At 35.9% G+C, this 21,519-nt stretch overlaps 1 protein-coding gene across 1 annotated transcript; it reads right to left on the bottom strand.

Annotated features, from left to right (window-relative positions):
* Nucleotides 1–452: 452 nt before the first annotated feature.
* On the bottom strand, nt 453–20,814 carry YTHDF3 (YTH domain family, member 3). The gene is made up of 4 exons (XM_009872005.1): nt 20,793–20,814; nt 15,509–15,594; nt 12,492–14,084; nt 453–1,427 (listed from the first exon to the last, which is right to left on the bottom strand). Exons 3-4 carry the CDS (start codon nt 14,064–14,066, stop codon nt 1,404–1,406), a joined length of 1,599 nt encoding a protein of 532 aa, XP_009870307.1. The 5' UTR covers nt 14,067–14,084; nt 15,509–15,594; nt 20,793–20,814; the 3' UTR covers nt 453–1,403.
* Nucleotides 20,815–21,519: the final 705 nt, after the last annotated feature.

Raw genomic sequence — 21,519 nt, 5'->3', positions numbered from 1 at the left:
ATTAACAACTCGAAACATAACATAAACATCTGTGTCAGACAGTAATGCATGAAACATATTCAAATAATATGTGGCATTGCTATTTTGAGTATAACACAACTGACTTCTACATTGCCGTTCTAAAAAGAGAAAGCTATCCCTGGAGTTTGGTACAGGCTGTTCAGGATTTTGTACAGTCAATACACCCGCTTAACATTTTTTCAATATTTTCTTCCAGCAGATATAAATTGAAACAAAAGATAGACTTTTTAGAAGTTAAAAACTAGTATAGAATTAACCAGTCTAATATGTATTCTAAAATTCTTGTTGCATGGTTCTAACAAAAATCATGTTAATGTGGCTACAAGTATGTCATCTCCATGGATCAAAGTATTTTTCTCAAAAGGTTTTCAAACAGAGGAAAAAACACCTGGATGTTGGGACAATGAAACAAAAAAATTTGAGAAACAGTATATGCTTGCTAAACAAGAATTATGTTTATTTAGCTAGTGAATCACCTAGAGGAGTAAATTTTCACTTTCATGATAGCAATCTGTCAGGCTTGCAAACACCCAGAAATAGGAATTAAAGATTATTTTAAATGTAGTTATAAAGGTCATAAAAAGTCTGATTTAGACTGAGGTACATTTACTCAAAACTGAGATTCATTGAGTGGTAGCAAACAAACAGTTCCTCAGACAAATGCACTTTTTCAGTATACATGTTACAGAAAAAAAAAATAAAGAAATGTGCATTAACTGGTGGTATCCACCAAGCTGCATATTAATATTCTCTTACACCAAACAGTTTGAAACAAGGGAAATGTCATTCTAATATACTTTTATGTTACGTTTCATTTGGCTAAACTGCAGCTTAAAGTTGCTTTGCCATATTAAAAGATTACTACAATAATTTTCACATGAACATTTAGACTTGAGTTTTACTCCAGGACTAAATATGGCATGATTTGCTTTTAATCTGTTGAATAGCTAAAAACTGACAATTAAAAAAACTACAACAAAGAAAAAATTAAGTCGAAGCAATGTGAATCTCACATCATTGAACCACCTCTAATGGTTAAATGTTAGTATTTAACAAATTCAAAGAATTAATGAATCCTTGCATTCGTTCGGTCTCCTGTGCCTTAGCTAGGATGCATAAATACAAAAGACAGCAGATACTGGTAAAAGCTTCAGGACAGAAAGTGCTTGACGAAGGTACAGTTCTCAAGTGTGTTTGGTGAGAGAGTATAAGGGCAGATGCACTGATGAGAACCATTACAAGAAGAGTCAATTTCGTGTTAAAGTGTTCAAAGATGTCACCTTAAGCAGAAAAAAGCTTTAATAACGTCTTCTTAGACATATTAGGCATTTCCAAAGTCTACATCATTAGTGTTGTAATTCTAGTAGGACATCTCCATATAGTTATTGTTTGTTTCTATTTCTCTCCTGAAAAAAAAAACAAAAACAAAAAGGAAAATCATGTTAATACACACAGCTCCATATTATCTGCTATCCCTTCATTAGAGCAGTTGCATTGCTTGCAATATCTCTAAATCAGGCAAAAAGTTTTCAAGGAAAAAGCTTCACTTTTTTTCCAGGAACATAAAATAATCTAGTTCAAGTCAACTTCTTAAAAAGAAACACAGAAATACATGTCAAAGGCAAATATGTTAAAAAAAAAAAACAGCTTTAAAAGAAAGGTTTAACAATGTTACTTTTATATCACTTCCAATAAAATGCATTGCACACAGTGACCCTAGTAAGGTGACCAATAGACCTACAAACAAGGCAAGAGGTACCAAAAATTTTATGCGTAACTTGACAACAAATCCTTTGCATGAATATTTAAATATTCTACTCTCCATCCATTATAATCCTGAGAAATTAAAGATGATATTCCCAGATACCTCACTCAAAGCTCCTATAATAAAATGTTTCCATGTGCTTATGATCAAAAGGCAAAAAGTTGGTCCAGTACCTCCTCCTCCACACGTTACTCAATGGCAAGAAAAATATTAAAAGCAAGAAAACTATTTTTTAATAGCCATCCATACTTTTTGTAGAAATTGCTTCTAATAACAAAATGCAAAACCAGCAGAGGTATGAATGTCTGGGGAATGCCAGCTTGAGCTCTAGTGAAGACTATATTCACTACAAGTCCTCACAGCACTCTGAGAAGTTGCATTTCGTGTAAAGGAACAAGGTGTGTAACAGCATCTGTGTGATACAAACAATGATACACAACACTGTACAGTTAAGGACTAAAATATGAATTGGACTGTATCTCTATTGGGGACTAAGAACTCTGAATTATTCCTCTGTATTACAAGTCTAACAGAGTAAATAACATTTTTAGTGCTTTATCATTATAATCCATTTTCTCTGTTAAAGAAATACATACACTTAAGCATTATGAGTACCTCTAGGAAAAAACAAATCAATAAACTACATCTCGTTACCTTCATTATATACCTTCTAGACTGTCAAAAGGCACTGTAGTTTGATTCTGAGAAACTAAGAATTTTCCTTTCTTAGTATGTACTACTGAACACACTATATAAATGTTTTAAAATATCTTCATGGAAGAAAGATAGGTTCCCTCCTCCATTTAGAAGAGAACAAAAATTAATTTCCAGTATTTTTATTATTATTGCATTACACAGCATGTTATAAATGGAACATAAACACAGAGAAAAACAAAATAAACCAGGAGGCATTTGAACAATGATTTCAAAACCACTGTATCTGATACCACACTGAAACTTTATTACGCTAAAACTGTTTATGAAAAGTAAAAATTAGCATATGAATCCAAATAAATTCTGGAATGAAAGCAGAACTATATAACATCTATACTAGTTAAGAGAGCACAGCTGATGATCTGGTCCTCTCCAAGACAGACCTCCAGATTGCTTCAAGATTAACCCCAAAGTAGTAAAGCTCATACAGAGTTCTTGGTCAGAATAAGCTTGGTTCAAGCAGCTGCAGAGCTAAGATTGGACATTCTCTAGGGCAAAATTTCAGTGTATTTAAAGCAAGAGTGACACGTGCACTGTTTTGCTAGAAATCATTTTTCTTCTAGTTCAAAGAGACATGGCTAATACTTTCATGGTAAGATACTGTTTTTAAAATCAAGACTGATAGTATCAGTCATTAATACAAACAAGTATGTTAACAGTGCAAGTCTAGGCTGAAAACAGATGATCACTGGCCTCATGCCTCACTATGCATGTAAGGCATGCAAAAATAGCCTGCTCATGTATATCTCACATTATTTCTCTACTATTAGCAGACTTCGACTGAAAAAAAGAACTGTGCTATGTGATGAAAAACACTACTGCAGTATTAAGTAGACCCTTACAAAATTGCAATGTTAATTAACAAAATGCCAGTGTTAAATTAAATACTACCTATGTACACATAAAGTCCTCCGTTCCTGCCAATTTGCAAGTACTACATATGTAACCCCTGAGTCAGGCTGTCTAGAAAGCCTCTCTCTGCATTGCTAACTGCTGCGCAGTAAACTGACCCGCCTTGTGCTTCCTGCAAGCCTTGAACTCAAGATGCATTGAAGTTCATAAAAATTCAAAATAGAAACGAAACAACATCCTGACTATCTGCTTCCAGTGGATGAAGTAATAGAGATCTTATAAATTTCAAGTCCATTTTGAATGGCAAAATGGCTTCAAAATAACACCAGCACAGCGTTCCCGTAGTCTCAAAGTTACAAATTAGTATATTTATAGTTAAGTATAATAAAGCAAACATACAAACTTGACATTTTTTCAATGCAAGTGAACAGTAGATGCTTCAGATAGTTATCAGCAACATTTGGCACTACATACAGCAAAACGGACAAAAAGAAAGCCTAATTTACTCAAAATGTGGGATAGTGGTATTAGAATAAATAGCAAACCAAAACCTTCCCCACAGCTTTAAATCAGATTCCACTTGCTACCACTGCCTTTTTCCCATATCCCTCTTATGGGTTTTTTGGGTGGCATTTGTTTGATTGCTCGTTTTTCTATAAACCATGTTTATAGACAAACTAGGAGAAGACTTTATCCGCAGCAGGTTGTGACTAGATTCTACTCCATCTCCCTTTCTGCTAAGGTCTCTTACTCATTTCTTACATTCACATGAGCAAAACCTTTGCCACATCCCTTGCAATGCTCCCAGATAAAAAGCTTCTCCAGTCAATTTAAGTTGCCTGCCAAAGGCCAACTTCACTTCAGAACTCACCAGCTTCAGGTTACCTGGCTTTAGGGGGAGTACATAAGCAGGATGTGGAAATTAAGTACCATTCAAATTAAAACAATGTGGGAATGTATCAGCTGGTTAAAGACCGCGGGGTAAGCAGATTTCACAGGTGTACATAACTTCCGACACAAACTGACCAAACCAAGTTAAGATGAACCCAGAAATCTTTGGGCCTCAGAAACATGTATCAGTCTAGTAAAAACAAAAATTAACTTGGTCTAAACTGTGAGGCCGAGTTACTTCCAAATTTCAGTTCCCTAAATTCAGAGCATTAATCAAATGATCCCATGCTGAAAAGTAGCTGCAATGTAATTTGTCTTCAGATTTAACGAAATCTCTATTTTGAAATTCAAATCAAGAAAAACGTTCCTTGATCTGAAAGAAGCTACTGAGATGCACACAACTTTCTAGACTGTTGTCAAAAAGAAGGCAGATTACAAAGCCTCAGTTTAGGTTGCAAAAATGTAAATAGTAGCGTAACAACAACAAGCTACTGCAGTCCTCAGCTGTAATTTCTTTTTCTCCAAGATTCCACAAATTGAAGCTCAAGGTGAGGAATGGTATACCTGAAAGTAGGACTTTTGCTTTTTTTGTAGCAGTTTGCGGTATAAGCATTTCAAAGAGTCCATTTTGAAAGCTATCCGGGATTACAAACTTGCACAAGCAAATTGCAGGCTCCCCACATACACGCTCACCTCCAGCACAGTTAGCTATACTTGGCAAGAAAAACCCACACAACTAAAATTTTCCCAAACTTTTGCATCTTAATGCAACGTTTAAAACATTCATGCCTGAAGCTGTGTGCTTTGCCTCTCTCCCCAGAGGCAGGGTTCTCACAGCAGCTTCAGCAGCACATCTTACTCGCTTCACTGCAAACCGCGATTCCATCTCGGACTTAAAAGCCCCGCTCATCTGCAATGTAAGCTAACATGTCAGACCGCATTCTGCGACGCGAGGCGCAGGCCCACATCTTCTCTGCCAAGACTGCTGCGTGGGCAGAACACCTGGCATAGCCAGAGCAGACAGCTGTAGAGGTGGTGAGAAGAAGCCACAAAGTTGATGAAATCTCATTTAGTAATGGCATCAGCCATTATCTGCTTATTGCACCCCAGTGTGCCACTACAGCTGTGACAGCATAAGCGCTGACCTTAGTGCTTCAGAACTACAATGAAAGACAGATTATGGAGAAAACTGAAAAACGCTAGAAACATTTTATTCCATTTATGACAAGGATCTCAATGGCTGTTAACCTAAACTACATTACTGAAACTTTAAAACTGTGTAAAATAAAGGTCCATTTATAACTTCTCACTTCTGAATTCCAACCCAGAGAGAGTAAGTATACCTCCTGCAAACAGAGACTACCTCGAAACCAGATAAACATATTTAAATATATTTTTCTGAGAAGCACTTCTGGGAAGATGGAAGGGTCAGATCAGATGGGAAGGATCTCTAGAAGCCTAACATGGACCTAGAAATTTTTCCTATGGAGATGCTACCCCCTCCCTAAACACATTTTCTTCTATTCCTTATCTCAACATGAAAACTACAAGGCACAAATTAAAAATCAAAGTCAACATAGGAAGCCAAATGAAGTTTTATAACTCCAAAGCAGTTCCTTCTCCCACTAAACCTTATGGATTACTATTCATCTGAGACCATAGTGTTGTAGATCATTTGAACTCCAGACAGTAAATAAGGCTTTCAATGATATAAATATTAAGAAAGCCTGAAAACCTACAAGACTTAGACTTCTAACTATTAGGACTTCTTAGGACTTCTTCCTATTAGTTTTGATGGCATCTTACATATTTCAGTCTCTGAAATACTTAGCAATAGTAAAAATGTGAACAAATTACAGTAAAAAGGTAAATAAATTTACTTTTTAACAGATAGATGCACTGTTAGTGGACCATGGAGAGACTATATTATTTTATTATGTTAACAATAAAAACAGGAACTTAATCCACATCTGAAACTCCACGGCACACTAAACAACAGGGTACATACATTCAGAAGGCAGAGGTGGGGAAAGAAACCTAAACTACTTTAAAGATACCGTATGGTAGCAAACAACAAGGCAAGACTCTGCAGAAACAAAGCTTGAACTCCATGAGCCAGAAAAGCCCTTCCAGTCTTGTTTTCCCAGGTGGATACTTTCAGTGATGGATTGGCCAATTCTAACTACAAGTAGCAAGTGCTTCCTTGCAGTGCTGTACATTGTTACACATGGAAATATCAAATTTTAATTAGCTACAGACAGTCATTTCAGCAAGTTCATTAAAAAGTAAAAAAAAAAAATAAAAAAAATAAAAAAAAATATCCTTGTCACTGTTTGTTAACAATGCTCACAGTATAACATCAGCTTTTGTAAGACTGACAACAGGAGCTTCTAACTCTATCTATGGAAGTTGCATTCAGTGATGATCACTGTTCCAGCAAAAGGGCCGGAAAGACAATTCTGATGCCGTTGTTAATTTTTTCTCTGATGCCCGGGGCAACAAAAAGATGATCCTACTTAATTGCTCTGCTAAGGAATCTACAGTAGCCTTGGAAGGGAAATGACATTCACTGCAGCAACTACAAAATACACTGGAAAATAATTTCTCAATTTTTCTTTAAACCTTACTATTCAAGCTCTTTGCACATGCATAACTCAAATTCCAGTCTACCATAAGGAAATATTCCCTTGTTTTAACTTGGTTTCTCATTACACTCTATATGAAAGTGCAATGAACATGCAAGTTTGTTTACTTTTTCACAATTGGCTATAATTGCCAGGTACAGAAGCAAAACAATAATTATAATTACCTGTCAATATTAAGTACACTACCAGACCATTGAAAAAGCGATCACAAAAAACTGGGCTCAAACAGCTTACCATCCAATACAAATTCTTGTAATATATAATTTCAACTAACTAAATCTGAAGGTTAAAGCAAATCAATTTTGATGCAAAACTTAAACAAATCCTAGTTTACAAGAAACAGCTTTATTTGATATACAAGATTTGTATGGGTTTAAAGTGCCACTTTTTCGAGCCAAGCACCACCAGCAATCTTCACCTGCTACCTAGCCCACCTGTGGTACCAATCCATGAAGCAAAGCTGAAGTATGCATGGAGAGTCACACAGGCTGTGACTTCCTTGCAATACACAAGTATATTTCTTCCCTATAAACTGGAAAAAAAAAGAAAAAACAAAAAAAAGGCACCAGTGCTTGAGTCAAATTGATCTTAATAGAACTATGCAATCTGAGGAGACGTAACAGAAAGCAGAAGGATCTTGTGTGAATTTTAACAGTTATTCATAGAATCACAGAATCATTCAGGTTGGAAAAGACCCTTGGGATCATCGAGTCCAACCATTAACGTTACTCTATAAAGCTCACCCCTAGACCATATCCCCCAACACGACATCTAAACAATCTTTAAACACACCCAGGGAAGGTGACTCAACCACCTCCCTGGGCAGCCTATTCCAATGTCTGATTACTCTATCTGTGAAAAATTTTTTCCTGTATACTTAGGTTCTGCTTTTGCTCTGGAAAAAGATTTAGAATTATTCCTTTGCTTTTAAAACCACAACTTCAAAAATGGCATTTAAAAAAGACAGAGTTGTCACAGATCCATTTCAACTATAAAGTCTCACCTTGGGCAGCTACCTTCATATTTAAGAACACTAAAGAAAAAAAAAAAATTAAAAAAAAAGGGTCACTAAGGATCCCTATTTTACAAGGGAAACTGGTCTTTCAAGTTCTAGAGTCAAGAGACCTTAAATACACTACTTGGTGGGTTTTTACTTAAAAAGGACTCTGTAGGCTTCATTTTGCAGGTAGGAATTTCAAACCCCAAAAAGAAAAACATGACAAGATCCATGCAAGTGTCACTGTACACTATAAATTGTGGATCGGTATGTCTACAATTATTCTAGCTCCAAATAATCCTCTTCTTCTATGACCAGGGGTACATATTCATCTCGCAATCGTCAAAGAAGCAAGAATGTATCTTGTTTCTACTTTGACAAGTTTTCTTAAAACAGAAGTAAGACCTGCTACATCACTTTCATTTACGAAAATGAAATTGTCAAACTCAAGGAAATTGCAAATTAATGGCCCTTGAAACACTATCAAAAGCATACAGAAATATACGAGTTTCTCAGAATATACTATGCAACTCATCTCATTTACTGTTTTGAATCTCTTCTGGAAGTAAAGACAAACTTTTAAAAGCTGTCTGGTACAACTATCATTTTACTACATTAAAAATGTTGGTCAACTTTTGCTTGACTTGTACAAGGACTGTGGATGTATCTGTAACCCAACTTTGACATCGTAACTTTGTAGTTGATATTTGAGGGGGTAGGGAAGACGTGTGTACATTTCACTCTTCCTTTTTAAGATATTTTTAAGAAATATCAAATCAAGCACAAAGTCAGCAGTGTCCTGGAGCGGAAAGGAGTTACATGACTTAACACTGCAGCCTGATTACAGTTTAATTATCAAGGAAACGGAAGTTACATTACTATCAGAATTAGTGAAAAAAAAATGCAATTACTCCTTTTGAGAGTCAGCAAATTTTAGCTATATCAGCATTCCTATTAGAAGATATGTATTAAAATAGAAGAAAGCTAACATTCTAAATGTTTATTTACCTGTCATTTAAAGGCTTCCTGAAAAGTAAAAATTCCAAATGCAAATTACATAAATAGAAATACATATATATCTATATATATAAAATTAATTCCTCTATCATCTCCCATGGGTAAAAACTAGTTACTTTTCTGAACTCTCTCATTAAGAAAACCATCTAAAGCATTCTACAGCTACATGGAACCATGATGGGTTTTTTCCATTATGTGCTACAAAAACAGAATTCTGCCCTAAAAAGTCCCCAGAAAAGTCCTAGAACAACAGGCAACTGCAGGTTAACAATCCACCACCTAAGCGTGAGGAGGTTGTAGTCTTCCAACACTTGCATTTTTAATCACAGACATATTTCACTTTGTACGATGTATTTGCTAAAGATCAGCTGCGTATCTACTAACATAGATTTTATTTTTTTCCAATACCTTTTATTTTCCTAACATAATTAAGTGCTCTTAAATGGAGTATTTTTAAGAATTCTGTTCCATTCTTTTTATATTTTACTGCTACTTTTTTCTTCTGAAAGACAATCAAACACATTTTTAAATAAACTGCACATAAATATGCAGGTTTACACCACAAAGTAGTAATTCAAAACTTAGGACTAATGCAATTTCAGATTATTTCAACATACTACTGACAGAACTCATGAGAAAACACCACCAATTTCTTGGCTCCTTTGGTAAAAGATCACAGCCCTTGTACGTGCTAAATAGGACACTGGAACCTGAGCCATAAGAAAAACATGAATGATTACTGCAAAAATTTACCTACAACCCCAGTTGTAGACATCTCACCCACATTGGGGTCATATCAAACAGCGGTAGGCACCAGAGTTCTAGTATTTACACTTGAAGAGACTATTCGTCCTCATTTGCAAGTAACCTTTCCCAAAAGGCAAGGTTTCTAAAGTTTCATGTTAATCACAGACTATTCATTGCACTTTTGTAAGTACACCACCATATTTTAATAAAACATACTGCTAGGTCATATTGGAAATTAATTATTGATCCCTGCAAGTTGTTAAGATTAAATTTTTACAACGAATTATTTTAAAATAAGTTAGCTGGAATGATGAACAGTTATAAAGTAAATTAAATCCATAAATCATATGCTGTTTATTATGTTTAGATCACTGGCTGCATAAAAGTTTGCACCACCTATGCAACAACAAAACATTAACTGAACTTTAAGGAACATGTAAATGACTACTGCTGCTTGATGCAATTAATATTTTATTAACAGCAATAAGCACATTTTTCATGACCAAAACACTGGAAACAAAAGTGATTGCCACAGCTGCCACAGAAAATGGGCATGAACTTAATTTACACAGTTCTACTGGCAGCAGGAAGTGTATGAATTTAAATATAGCTCCATAAAAGCCTAGCTGGCACTAGGTAATACAGGATTACCTAATTAACTATACACCAGGGCTTATAATACTAACTGCTACATTTCCAAACTATTCTTGAATCACAAAAGAGTTAATAATTTTATGTTTACAATTTCAAGATAGGTTATTTGTATACTGTGTGATAAAAGAAGAAACTTAGAGGTTTAAAATCAACACTAAAGAGAATGATAAAGACAATCTCAGCAGCTGTCATTAGTATAATTTGGACTTCCTGTATTTTAAGCACACATTCATTGGCTTAAGGCAAATGCATCTATAAAGAGAAAACCTCACAACTAGATACGCAATTTTAAAGTAATTTTTTTTATAATTTGTCACAAACCAAATTTGTATGATGCTGTCAAAGAATCAATGTCTACTATGCAAGTGTCTTGACAAGTGTTCTTTCCACAGTACTGGAAAAGGGTAACTGTTAACAGAGAAACAGAGTTCAGTACTTGAGTCATACAGATACTATATGGTTCCCTGAAGATATTAAAGGAAACAACATTACTTTATTACATAAATACGCATAAACACAGTCATCTAGTTAGAGAGTTACTAAACGCTGATTTTGGTACTTTAAGTTTAGCATACATAGAAACACTTGGAATGGTCTGTTTCCCCTCTCTGTTACCTTTTGTGGCTTTTATCTACCACCAAGGGAACAAAACCACAAATAAAACATGTTACTTCCATGAGTTGCTAGGGCATGTCTGAATTATGACTCCTTTGATGAGGTTTTTCACAAAAGTAGACTCTTTCTGAAGGAAACCAGTTAGAAAATACTGAAACATGAAGGCTACAGAGAAACATCATAATCTTAGTCCTGAAACATTACCATTATCACAATGAAGTTTTACTAAAGCCTGAAAAAGTCTAATTTTTCCCTTTACATTGAGTATTAGTTCAGAATGCAGTCTGTCCTCCCATCATCAAGACAGCATGGAAGTTAACTCTGATTTAGGGCATATTCAATTTTTTAGAAGTGGGGGGAAGAAAAAAACAAAAAGGCATTACATGCCCAATTAGGATACTCATCTTGCCTCCAAACAGTAAAAAACTTCCAACGCGACAATTTCTTGCAGAGTTGTGCAACAAAACTACAAAACTACTCACAACACTCCTCTCTCAGAGATGCAATGTTTGTGAGAAGGATTAAGAATGTACAAGAGGGGTGGAACCACTGCAGTACTAGAAATGAAAAAGAAGTAAGGAGGCTGTGAAGCAGATGAAATTCTTACACAGAATTATGGTAGCTTTAAGAAGTGAAAGAATTCAGGACTTCACATCCCACGAGGCCACTAATTAGCATAAACCCTAGACTTCTACGTGACAGGGTGACCAGAGAGTGCTACCACCAAACTGCACTCTCCCATTTCTGAATACCTGCACACAGTACAATAGTTCCTGAAATGTTTCTAACCACGTGACAAATTATATTGACAGTTACAAGCAAGTCTGAAAAAAAAAACGAATATAGCAAAAGTAGATATTGTGGCCAACAACAAATGTAAGTGTTATTAGTAGGGTGCATACACACAAGACAAAGTGGACAAGTACTATAAAACAGTTGAAATTAAATGTCTTTTTCCCCTCATCTGGTTTTCTGAAATATCTCCAAAACTTAAGTTTTCTCTCCAGATTTATCACAGGTATACTTTTCTTTGCAGAAATAGAAACACTCTATCAAAAATGTCAAAAAAGTCTTTTTTGGACAAGTCATCACTTCTGTGTTTCACGACTGTACAAGAGACAAATAAAGGGGGAAACTTGCTTTTTAGAGCAATTATGTTAACATTTCATTAAAGACAATTTTCAACTGAAATGTTGTATTAAATTAGAGAAGAAGCTTGTTTTATTTCGGGTCCTTTTTGTGAAACTCAGAACCCATAAGAATCTAAACTATAAAACTTCAGTTATGGATGATACACTCAATTTGGTTTTTGTTTACTTTGAAAGGTAAAACATACCAGAAGTCGCCCTACACTGACTATGTTAGTATTGTGGTTAAACACATGCCTTTGTTAACAAAACCACAATAACTTAAACGTTTTCATTAAGAGCTAGTTATATCAAGTACAGACACCTTGGGTAAAAAGCACCACTTTCCGATTCAACACTCGCACACAAATTCCAGCTGTATGAAAAACAAGGTTTCCAAAGTCAGAAAAATCAGGAGAGCTACTGTAATGACATTCATCTCTTACCCTACGCATGGCTTCCTCCTCCTCTTGACGCTTCTCATAATGTGCAAAGTCATCAAAGATTGAGGTGGTATGCTTGAAAGTAGCAATTATTTTAAGCACTTGCTTGGCTTTTTCTAGGGGTACCTCTTGAGTGTCCCTCGAATTGGTAACCGGTTTGTTGTCATTGTTTTCCAAGCGAATATGCCGCAGTTGGTTATTGGGAACGTCTTTAACAAAGATCCATTTGACATCAAACTTGCCCTTCCACTTATCCTGAGACCAGACACCAGCATACGCATTGTAGTCCACAACAGACTTCATCTCAGCCACTCCACAAAAGTGTCCACTGCCATTCACACTGAAGAGTAAATAGAGTGGGCCTTTTCCATTCAGGGAACGGTAAGCAGCATCCAAGCGCTTATTACCATGTTCAGTACTACACCAGATAGAGTACTTAATGGAGCGATGAATATCGTCCTCTGAGTAACTTTTGATTATAAACACACGTCCATTCTTCAGATTCCAATCGAAGTCTTTGGGATTGTAGTTGTTTATGGCCTTTAGTTTCTCCAGCACTGGGTGCACTTCCACACCAGAAGGGGAGGAGCTGACAGATACAACACCTAAACCGAAGTTCTCATTGCCAGCTCCATTGTTCTGGCTGAAGCTCACACCCCTATTACGAGGAGCTACCCAGCGGTTTTGCAGCTGCTGTTGCTGCAACTGGTGAGGCTGGGCCTGCTGCTGAGGTCCTTGTTGCTGTTGCGGTTGCTGTGGCTGAGGCTGCTGTTGAGGCAGTTGGCTTTGCACCAGTGGTGGTGGCTGAATTAATGGCTGAGGCTGCTGGATTATAGTCTGAGGAGGCAGTACTGGTTGGGCTGGGGGTGCTTTTACCACTGACCCTTTGTCATCCCAAGTTCCAATATTCATGTTGTGTTTTATAGGTGGCGGCGGTACAGCAGGGCCCCCAATGCCCACATTACCTTTAGGCTTGAGTTTCGGCTGAGGTTTAGCAGGCTTCCTTGCAATGGCAGCCCACGAGGTTGGTTTAGGTGCTGAACTGCTAACTGGGGGCACGCTGTTTGCTGCAATGCTTGTCATACCTGTACTGCTCAGAGCTGAACCTACAGTTTTCGTCACAGCAGCCGTCATATCTCCACCAATTTTCAGTCCAGTCATGCCTTGCTCAATGCTGCTAATCCCAGGCACCTTGCTCAGAGTATCACTGCCAAATCCAGCCTGTCCATCTGCTATGGCTCTCCCAAGAGAACTAGGTGGATAGCCATAGCTGCTGCTGTAAGCAGAGCTTTGCGTTGATTGTCCCTGAGATCCACTTGTCCCCCATGTAGAGAAGTCTGCATTCCCAGGAAAAAAATTAAATCCGTGTTGCCCAAGAAATGGAGGGGTATTTCCTAATGCCCCAGGTTGACTAAATACACCATCAGGTATGTAATGGTGTTCACCATTACTCATCTGTCCATAAGTTGTCAGGTATGGCATTGGAGGGTCGCCTGCAGTTGACCATGCTGCTTCGCCTAAAGAATACGGAAATCCAATGGATGGAGCATAATAACTAGGCATATACGGGTCTGACATTGGTGGATAGCTGTTACTCTGCAAGAAAAATAGAACAACAATCAGCAATACAGACAATTTTGCTCAGGAAAAAAAACAACCAAGCAAACAAAAACACCCCACAACAACAGAATACAGTCCAAAATATTTTTAAGGATTCTACAAATGCATTGTAAGTTCCACCACTCCTACCTACTGCAGAAGATTAACAAGTTATATGTTAGATATGGCTATGTTTTCCTTGGACTTTTTTCTAAGAGTCCCATTTCTTTTTAAATGTATTATCTTTATTTTCAGTTACTGAACTAGGTTTAAAATGCCTCCATGTCAACAGTATCAGGAAAATAACAAGCTACTTTAAAAAAAACACATCAAAACAACTGCAGTTTCATAAATATAGAAAAAAATAGCTGCAACTATGATTTAAAGTTTTGATATTCTTAGGGGTTTTTTGTCAAATATCTCACTTCTAATTGGCAACACCTATTAGGATATTATAGTGAAAAGGATGCAAGGAAGCCTCTTTGTTTCAGGAGAAACAAAAATCAAACTGTAACACTTCTACACTATGGAGAACGGGTATTAAGTTCAAACTGTGATCCAGGAGAACACAGTTTGCTAGCTAAATTCAAATTCCATTCCCAAAACTTCCGTGAAATCTCAGCATTTACTTCTTGAGAAGATAAAGTTCCAAGACAGTTGAAGGATTACCCTCATATGACTTCTGATGTAATTTTGGGTGAAAAAAATGCACACTATCATCCTCCTTAATGTTGTATTATTTGAAAAAAAAAATAATGGAAAAGCAAGTAAAATTCTCAAAACCTTTTAATAATTTGCATCTTCTCCCACTCTCAAGATTTCAACTTAAAATTTACAAACTTAATGAATATTAACTTTTGACTACAGAGACAATTCACAGCTCTGAAAAATCAATCACTAACTTCCTGCCAGAAGAGTTACACCGAGCTGTAGCAATATTAAGTTTCAACCTATCATGCCATCAGCTCTGAGGTATTTCTACCAACTTCAAAGGAAATCATGTCCAAGCAGTTAGCATCTTCTCCGAGCCAAGGAAACTTGTTTTGAACCGCATCCAATATACACTGATTTCATTGTAAATTTAAGGCATGGGGGGGTTGTTCTGGGTTTTGTGTTTTGGGGGTTTTGCGTGGTTTGAGTTTTTTTCCTCAAGCTTCTCCCAACTGAATCCTTCTGAAGTCAGAGCACCACCACAAGAGCAGGAGACATCATAGCATGCTTTTCAACTGAGTTTTCCAGAGTTATTACAAAAACTTCATCTCTTTAAGATATTGTATGATAAGACAATATACAATATAAAATCATATTTCAATGGATATTCAAGCAAGGAAGTAATACTAAGAAATATAATCCAAAAATTAAGTCTGGAAGTCAGTTGAACTCTCAAACTAAAGTAAAGAGAGTAAATAATATTCACTTACCTGATTTGTCTGACTACTTAGATATGGCTCAAAATCATCATCATTTACTGCATCCTTTTGATGAATCGAACCGTTTTGTACTGAAACTAAAAGTAAATTCGTATTAAGTACACTCTCTGGAAGATCTATGTTGCACTTTTAAACTAGCTAACAGTTCTGAACCACCTGTATATTAAAATACTTCTGCTTGTGCTTTGTTGAGACGGAACACGTTATTGTTAAACATGACTTGGTTCAATTTGAGGAAAACAGTTCATTCTATTGATAATCCTGGTCAGTTCACAGGAGAGGTCTGGAAAATGGCAACTACTCCTGACTATTCTTTCCCAAGTTCCACAGACAGAGGAAACACTGTAGGCACACCTTATTTGCACAGGCAGTAAATCCAGCGTTTCCAGAAGTACCAGACCAAGTGCAAATGTGCAGAACAACCAGATCAGACACATTCAATAGGTTCAGGGAAAGTTGCAACATACAGCTTTACCATGCCAGGAGGAAAGTCAGTTACCTGCCAAGACAATCATGGAGGGCACCACTATTGAGCTATTTTGATCTGTATTTCCTAAAGAAATATTATACTGTATTGCATTAGTTGCATCTCTGAAGTGCAGAGGGTAAAAAGCAAGAGAGAAACAAGAGCTATAGCTGCCAAGAAGCGATCACAATCCAGATTCCCAACATATATGGCACTATACACTGGAATCTCTTCCTACCTGATCTTCCTCCTATTACCTTCAAGTTCATCTAAGGCATTACACCTACCTGGGATTTTCCAGCTGCCCAAATTACTTGAAGAGTCACTCTGCCTGTCCCCAGGCTAAACTGCACAAATTTTTACTAAGTTCCACTGGTTTCCCATGGTGCAAAGCAGAACAGGCATCTGAACCATCAAATTGCAATTATACAACTCAAAGATGAGGATCTCTTTGCAAAAATAAAGTACTGCTTTTCTGAATTCAATTTTTTGGTTATTTATCAAACAAGGTCAGTGGAAAAAGAAAAAAAACCAAACAAATAATCAAACAAGTTTTAAATGGTAGGGTGCACTGAGAAACCATGACAGCAGAAGTAACAAGAAAATAGCCGATTTTCCTCACAGCTGAAGACACTGAGTTACCAGCTGACTAGTGGTTTCCCTCTTTTAGCAAAAGCTTCTGAAAAGTATATGCAATCATGTAACTAAACCTTAAACTTTGTTGAAGGCAACACTTGAAAGTGCCTTTCTTTCCTCTTTCACTGCTGGGGGCTTTTTGCCACCCAAATTTCACATTGCAAGCCAAGTGGTGCCTGGACCAAGTTACTTGAATTTTTTTCGTGTTTGACTTTAACACCTCTAAAACAAACTGCCTTCAGGGAATGAAACTAGTTGAAAAAATTACAAAAGATATAATTGCAAAGAATAATGAAAATTCTAGAAGAAAATTATTAATTTCAGACACCCGTAAAAAACGTTCAAAATTCATAGTTCAACACCAAACAGAAGATTTCTTTTCAAAAAGTATCTGGGAAGAATAAAAGCAACTTGTGTTTTGAAAATCTTCCTGGAGTTTTAGAACTCAGAACTCTTGGCAATACAGTTACTACAAACGGGCACAGTGCAATTGTATACTAGCTACAGCTAAGTATGACCAGCAATGATGAAAAAAATGTGTTTTAAAACTTGACAGAACAATATTTCTAAATTAAATATCAAATTTAAATTAATATTAGGTGGTGGTGTTTCCTCCCTCCCCCTTAAATAGTTTCAGTCAAGGTCATTAATCATCCTGAATTTACACACAATGGTAACACCATTAATGAGCTGGAACACTATATTCCTCTTTATATTTGGCCCAGTCACACATGGGATATGCCTCAAAATCTTTTGTCTATGCCATGTCCGTTGCTTAGACTTAACCAAATAGCATGGAGAGCACAATTCTCAAATATAATTTAGTTATGATGAAAAACACAGATGGAGGCATACAAGTTTGTTAAAAATATGCAGCCACAAATAAAGAAATAAACAGCTGCATGTCAAGACTAGAACCCTATCAGAATTAATCTCCTCATACTGACAGCTAATCTTCATAAAACATGCATCTGCTGTGTTTATTGTTTCAGAGGTATCTAAAGGTCACTTAAGACAATCATTTTTGGTCTGCCATTACAACTAACATAGTGTTGTAAATCTATTTTCTTTCTTACTTCATATTGAGATCTTAAGTCAATGACACAATACAATGAAATAACATCACTAGAAGTGTGTTTCTTTGGCTTTTCATTCTAACCTTACATAATGAGTTAATAATGAAGAATGTAGCCCACACACATGTTTAACAAGAGCAAAGAGATTAAGATGCATGCCTCATTCCCAAAATTTCACATTAACTGTTCCAACTGAACAGGCCAGTGACGAAGAATACTAATTGAAGCTAAGGTATGGTTACTAAAAAATATCTGTATCAATCCAACTCTGAAAATATCATACACTTCTGCCAACACTATGAAAACATGCAACATAATTAGACATTGGGAAAAAACAAATCACCAAATAAAGGAGCTTAAAGTTTATATTATTTTAACTGCTACTATCCTTTGAATAACTGCTTGCAAAATGCACAAATGATGGCCAAGGGCATGAGAACACAATTTTCATTAGAAGAAGTAGTTATGCCTTAAATTGGAGAATAAATACTGAAATAAATACAAACATTTAATTCTTGTTTTAAACCTAACACTTACATTTACATCTACTAAAAATGCAAAAATTTTCTACACACACACACCAGTCAGCATTTTCCTATCACAGGTGTGATACACTGGGACAACAAAGACAGAAAGGTGGGGGAAAAAAAGGGAGATTTTTTTTGTTTCTCCCCACCACCACTCCACCATACGACATCATTTGATTGACGTCAGTTCTAATGTTTTATGTCAACTGTACGGTAGTTGACAATTAGAATAAGAAAACTTTCAAGATACAATAATTTACTCATACAAGTCTCTGAAATACCAACATTAATATCTGACACAACAGATGGATTGTACTCTTCTACACACTAGAAATTCAATCCCACTAATTCTGGTCAAAGGAAGCTGTACAGTACACTAATTTATAATCAACTAATAAAAATCATCAGAAGCATCTTACTAGACAATACAAATAAGTTGCCTCCCAATACCATTTGCAAATATAGTATTTTTAGCTCCAATATGAACAGTACCCTATTTTCATGCATACAGCCCCTATATACTGCTCACTCATGTTCTCTCAGATGCTCTACCAGACACAGTAGCCTTTTTACCCTCCTCTTTAATATTATTGCTCTTATGCATAGAGTCAACATCAGATTAGTCTGTTAACTCAATATCACATCTGCCCTCAAAGCTCCTTTAAGCTGGGACCTGTCACAACACCTGAAAAAGATTACCATCTGCTAACATGTGGTCAGTAAGGATTGTTGACACTGCCTTAATTTACTCTCTTGAAAAAGTCTCTAACCCAAAGCCAACTACTCATGCTACCCTACACTAATATTTTCAATCTCCTAACCCTTTAGTCTTAAATTATAACTGTTTCATCAAACAGTCATTATACCAAATAATTTAAGAATGGAGCAGATCATTTTTTTGTTTCGCTATAGTTTTCTAAATATCCATTATTTAAGAGGATGGACTCCATAAAAATCTAAGTTCAGAAATACAAAAATATCTTCCTTACACAGCAAACTAAATTACATGCTTCGATTCAAACATTCTGCATCATTTACAACTTATAGCACACAAAAATATGCTAACATAAATAAGTTAAAGCTGACTCATGCATTTTCACTCTTAAACAAGCTGCAATATAACACCTAAATAGAAATGCTTAATACTTCCACTACAGTTCATATATACAGAGTATAGTTCAAAAACTACTTGTATGATTTTTTAATATATGCATGTCAATAATCTCACTCAAACTGAGGTACGGTAATTCAAAGAATGTGAAAGCACAAACTACTTGCTAAAATGAATCTGACTTTTCCTCTCATTTAAAGGCAGCACGGAAGGTATAAACACAAACTACTTAAAAGACACAAAGATATATTGAAAAGCTCCAGTTTGGGAAAGCAAAAGGTCGAATTAGAATATGAGAGAACAAGTATTCAAGAATGACCAAACTGAGGAGGTCTGAGGAGGTAAACACAAGCTCATCTTTCTCTGGAGGTGGAGAAATTAAGGAACAGGACAAATTCAGCAAGATTCAGGAACCATGTGGCACTTCCTAAGTGATATATGTAATAAGCAGCAGATAATCTGCACACAGAATACTAGAGTAAGTATGCTGCGGATAACATTATATGACAGTTCACAGAGAACAATTAGATTAGTTCAGACAATGAGCAGCAGGAAGCGAAGAGTACACGAGCTCAAAATAAAAAAGTTTATCTGCATGAAGAAATTGCACACATATTAACATACGAAGGTATCTGTGTGCATGCTAGTCTACAGCTCAGCTTGCTCAGCACCTAAGAATTAAATAGGCACAAGTGTACTCATTAGAAAAAAATAATTCCCTAATAGAATATTAGTCTTTATGCTAAATATAACAAATTCCAGACCAGAAATAAAAGGCAAGATATAATCTGAGATGCTGTTTACAACAGCCTTGCCAAGAATTTCAGAGAATATTAAGTAGTTAGTTCCTTGCATCTGTGGTAGAGAAGAAACACCACTGAGTATGGTATTTAAAAACGAAGATGTTGACAAAAACATGACAAAAGTAGAAAAGCAGAAGGCCTACAAACATGGAGCAAATGCTCTATGCTGACACTAAAAAATAAAGAGCACACAAAAATTCTGAGAATAAGGAAGGCGATGTGTTCTCCTCACAGATATGAGTAACTAAATAGTCATGTGGCTGTTGTCTCACAAGCTAAGGAAGCTGTTCAAAAGATTCTTCCTGATGATTCTAGTACACCAATTCTATTCACTGCACAGAAAGCCCCAAGGTAAACTGTTAAAGAGATTACACAAGCATATCACAAAGTTAACAAAAAAGAAATAGCTATGTTATTGTCCAAGTTCTGACCTTAATCTTCATTTGCAAAATAAAAACACTTAAAATTGATATACCACTGTGGCACAGTAAAAATGCTGGGAAATAACACTTTGGCACACAATTTCCTGTCATCTCACCCTGAAATAAAAAGACATCCTATAGCTACATTCTCTTCCCACAATTGTCTGAAGATACATCAATTTCCAAAAACAGCAATATTAGAAATTCATACAGAAATACAAGGAATCAACTTACCTTTATTTCCCTGTCCTTTAGGTCTCTGTATATAGGAGAGTAGAAGGGAGAAAAAAAAAAAAAAAAAAAAAAAGCAAAACAAGTTCAGTTAGAAACTTCTAATGCTTACTTCAGGGTCATTCCACTTAGAATCCTCTAATGTTTACTTCAGGGTCACTCCATTTGTTTGCCGATTTTGCTCTCTTCAACTTAAATATCAGTTAAAAACATGCTATTATTTTAAAATATGGTATTAAAATAAAGTCATATAAAAATATTAGCAAAAAAACCAGTAAAATAATTTCAAAATTGAATTAATTTCACCAAAACCCATTGAAATAATCTAGTCTTCCACAGCACAGGAAGTTCAAATGGCGTTGAAAACATGAACAATTAATTTTAATTGCCTCCCTCCAAGAAATATAAGCAATAAATCAATCATAAGAGTAAAAGAAGAAAGTTAGCAGCTTAAGATTACTAGTAGAACTTCATCATCATATGTTAACCTTTTAAGTTATCTTTTAAGAGAATAACCTCTAATGCCATGCTTTTTATATATACACAAAGGAGTATACAGTGATACTGTAAGCTGAACTATGAGCTGTGCATTCCTTGTTTAGGCAACTGCATTGAGAAAGTAATACAGGCTATATGAACCTTTCACACAAGGAAATAATACCTTAAGGAGGGTTTTTTTAATTTATTTTTTTTAGGATTAGTCATACCAAAACGCTGTCAATCTGTCATG

Source organism: Apaloderma vittatum, unplaced genomic scaffold (assembly GCF_000703405.1).
Source record: "Apaloderma vittatum isolate BGI_N311 unplaced genomic scaffold, ASM70340v1 scaffold3166, whole genome shotgun sequence".
Taxonomy (NCBI): domain Eukaryota; kingdom Metazoa; phylum Chordata; class Aves; order Trogoniformes; family Trogonidae; genus Apaloderma; species Apaloderma vittatum.
Note: the sequence above shows the minus strand (reverse complement) of the source record. Positions and strands in the feature narration are given on the sequence as shown.

Bases quoted from the DNA above. Each gene is read 5' to 3' on its own strand.
- YTHDF3 (XM_009872005.1), bottom strand. From the start codon at position 14,066: ATGTCAGACCCGTATATGCCTAGTTATTATGCTCCATCCATTGGATTT. The intron at 1,428-12,491 runs GTAAGAGATGAA...TTTTTTTTTCAG, and splicing joins AGGAGGAAGCCATGCGTAGG to GAGAGAAATAGAAACAAACA.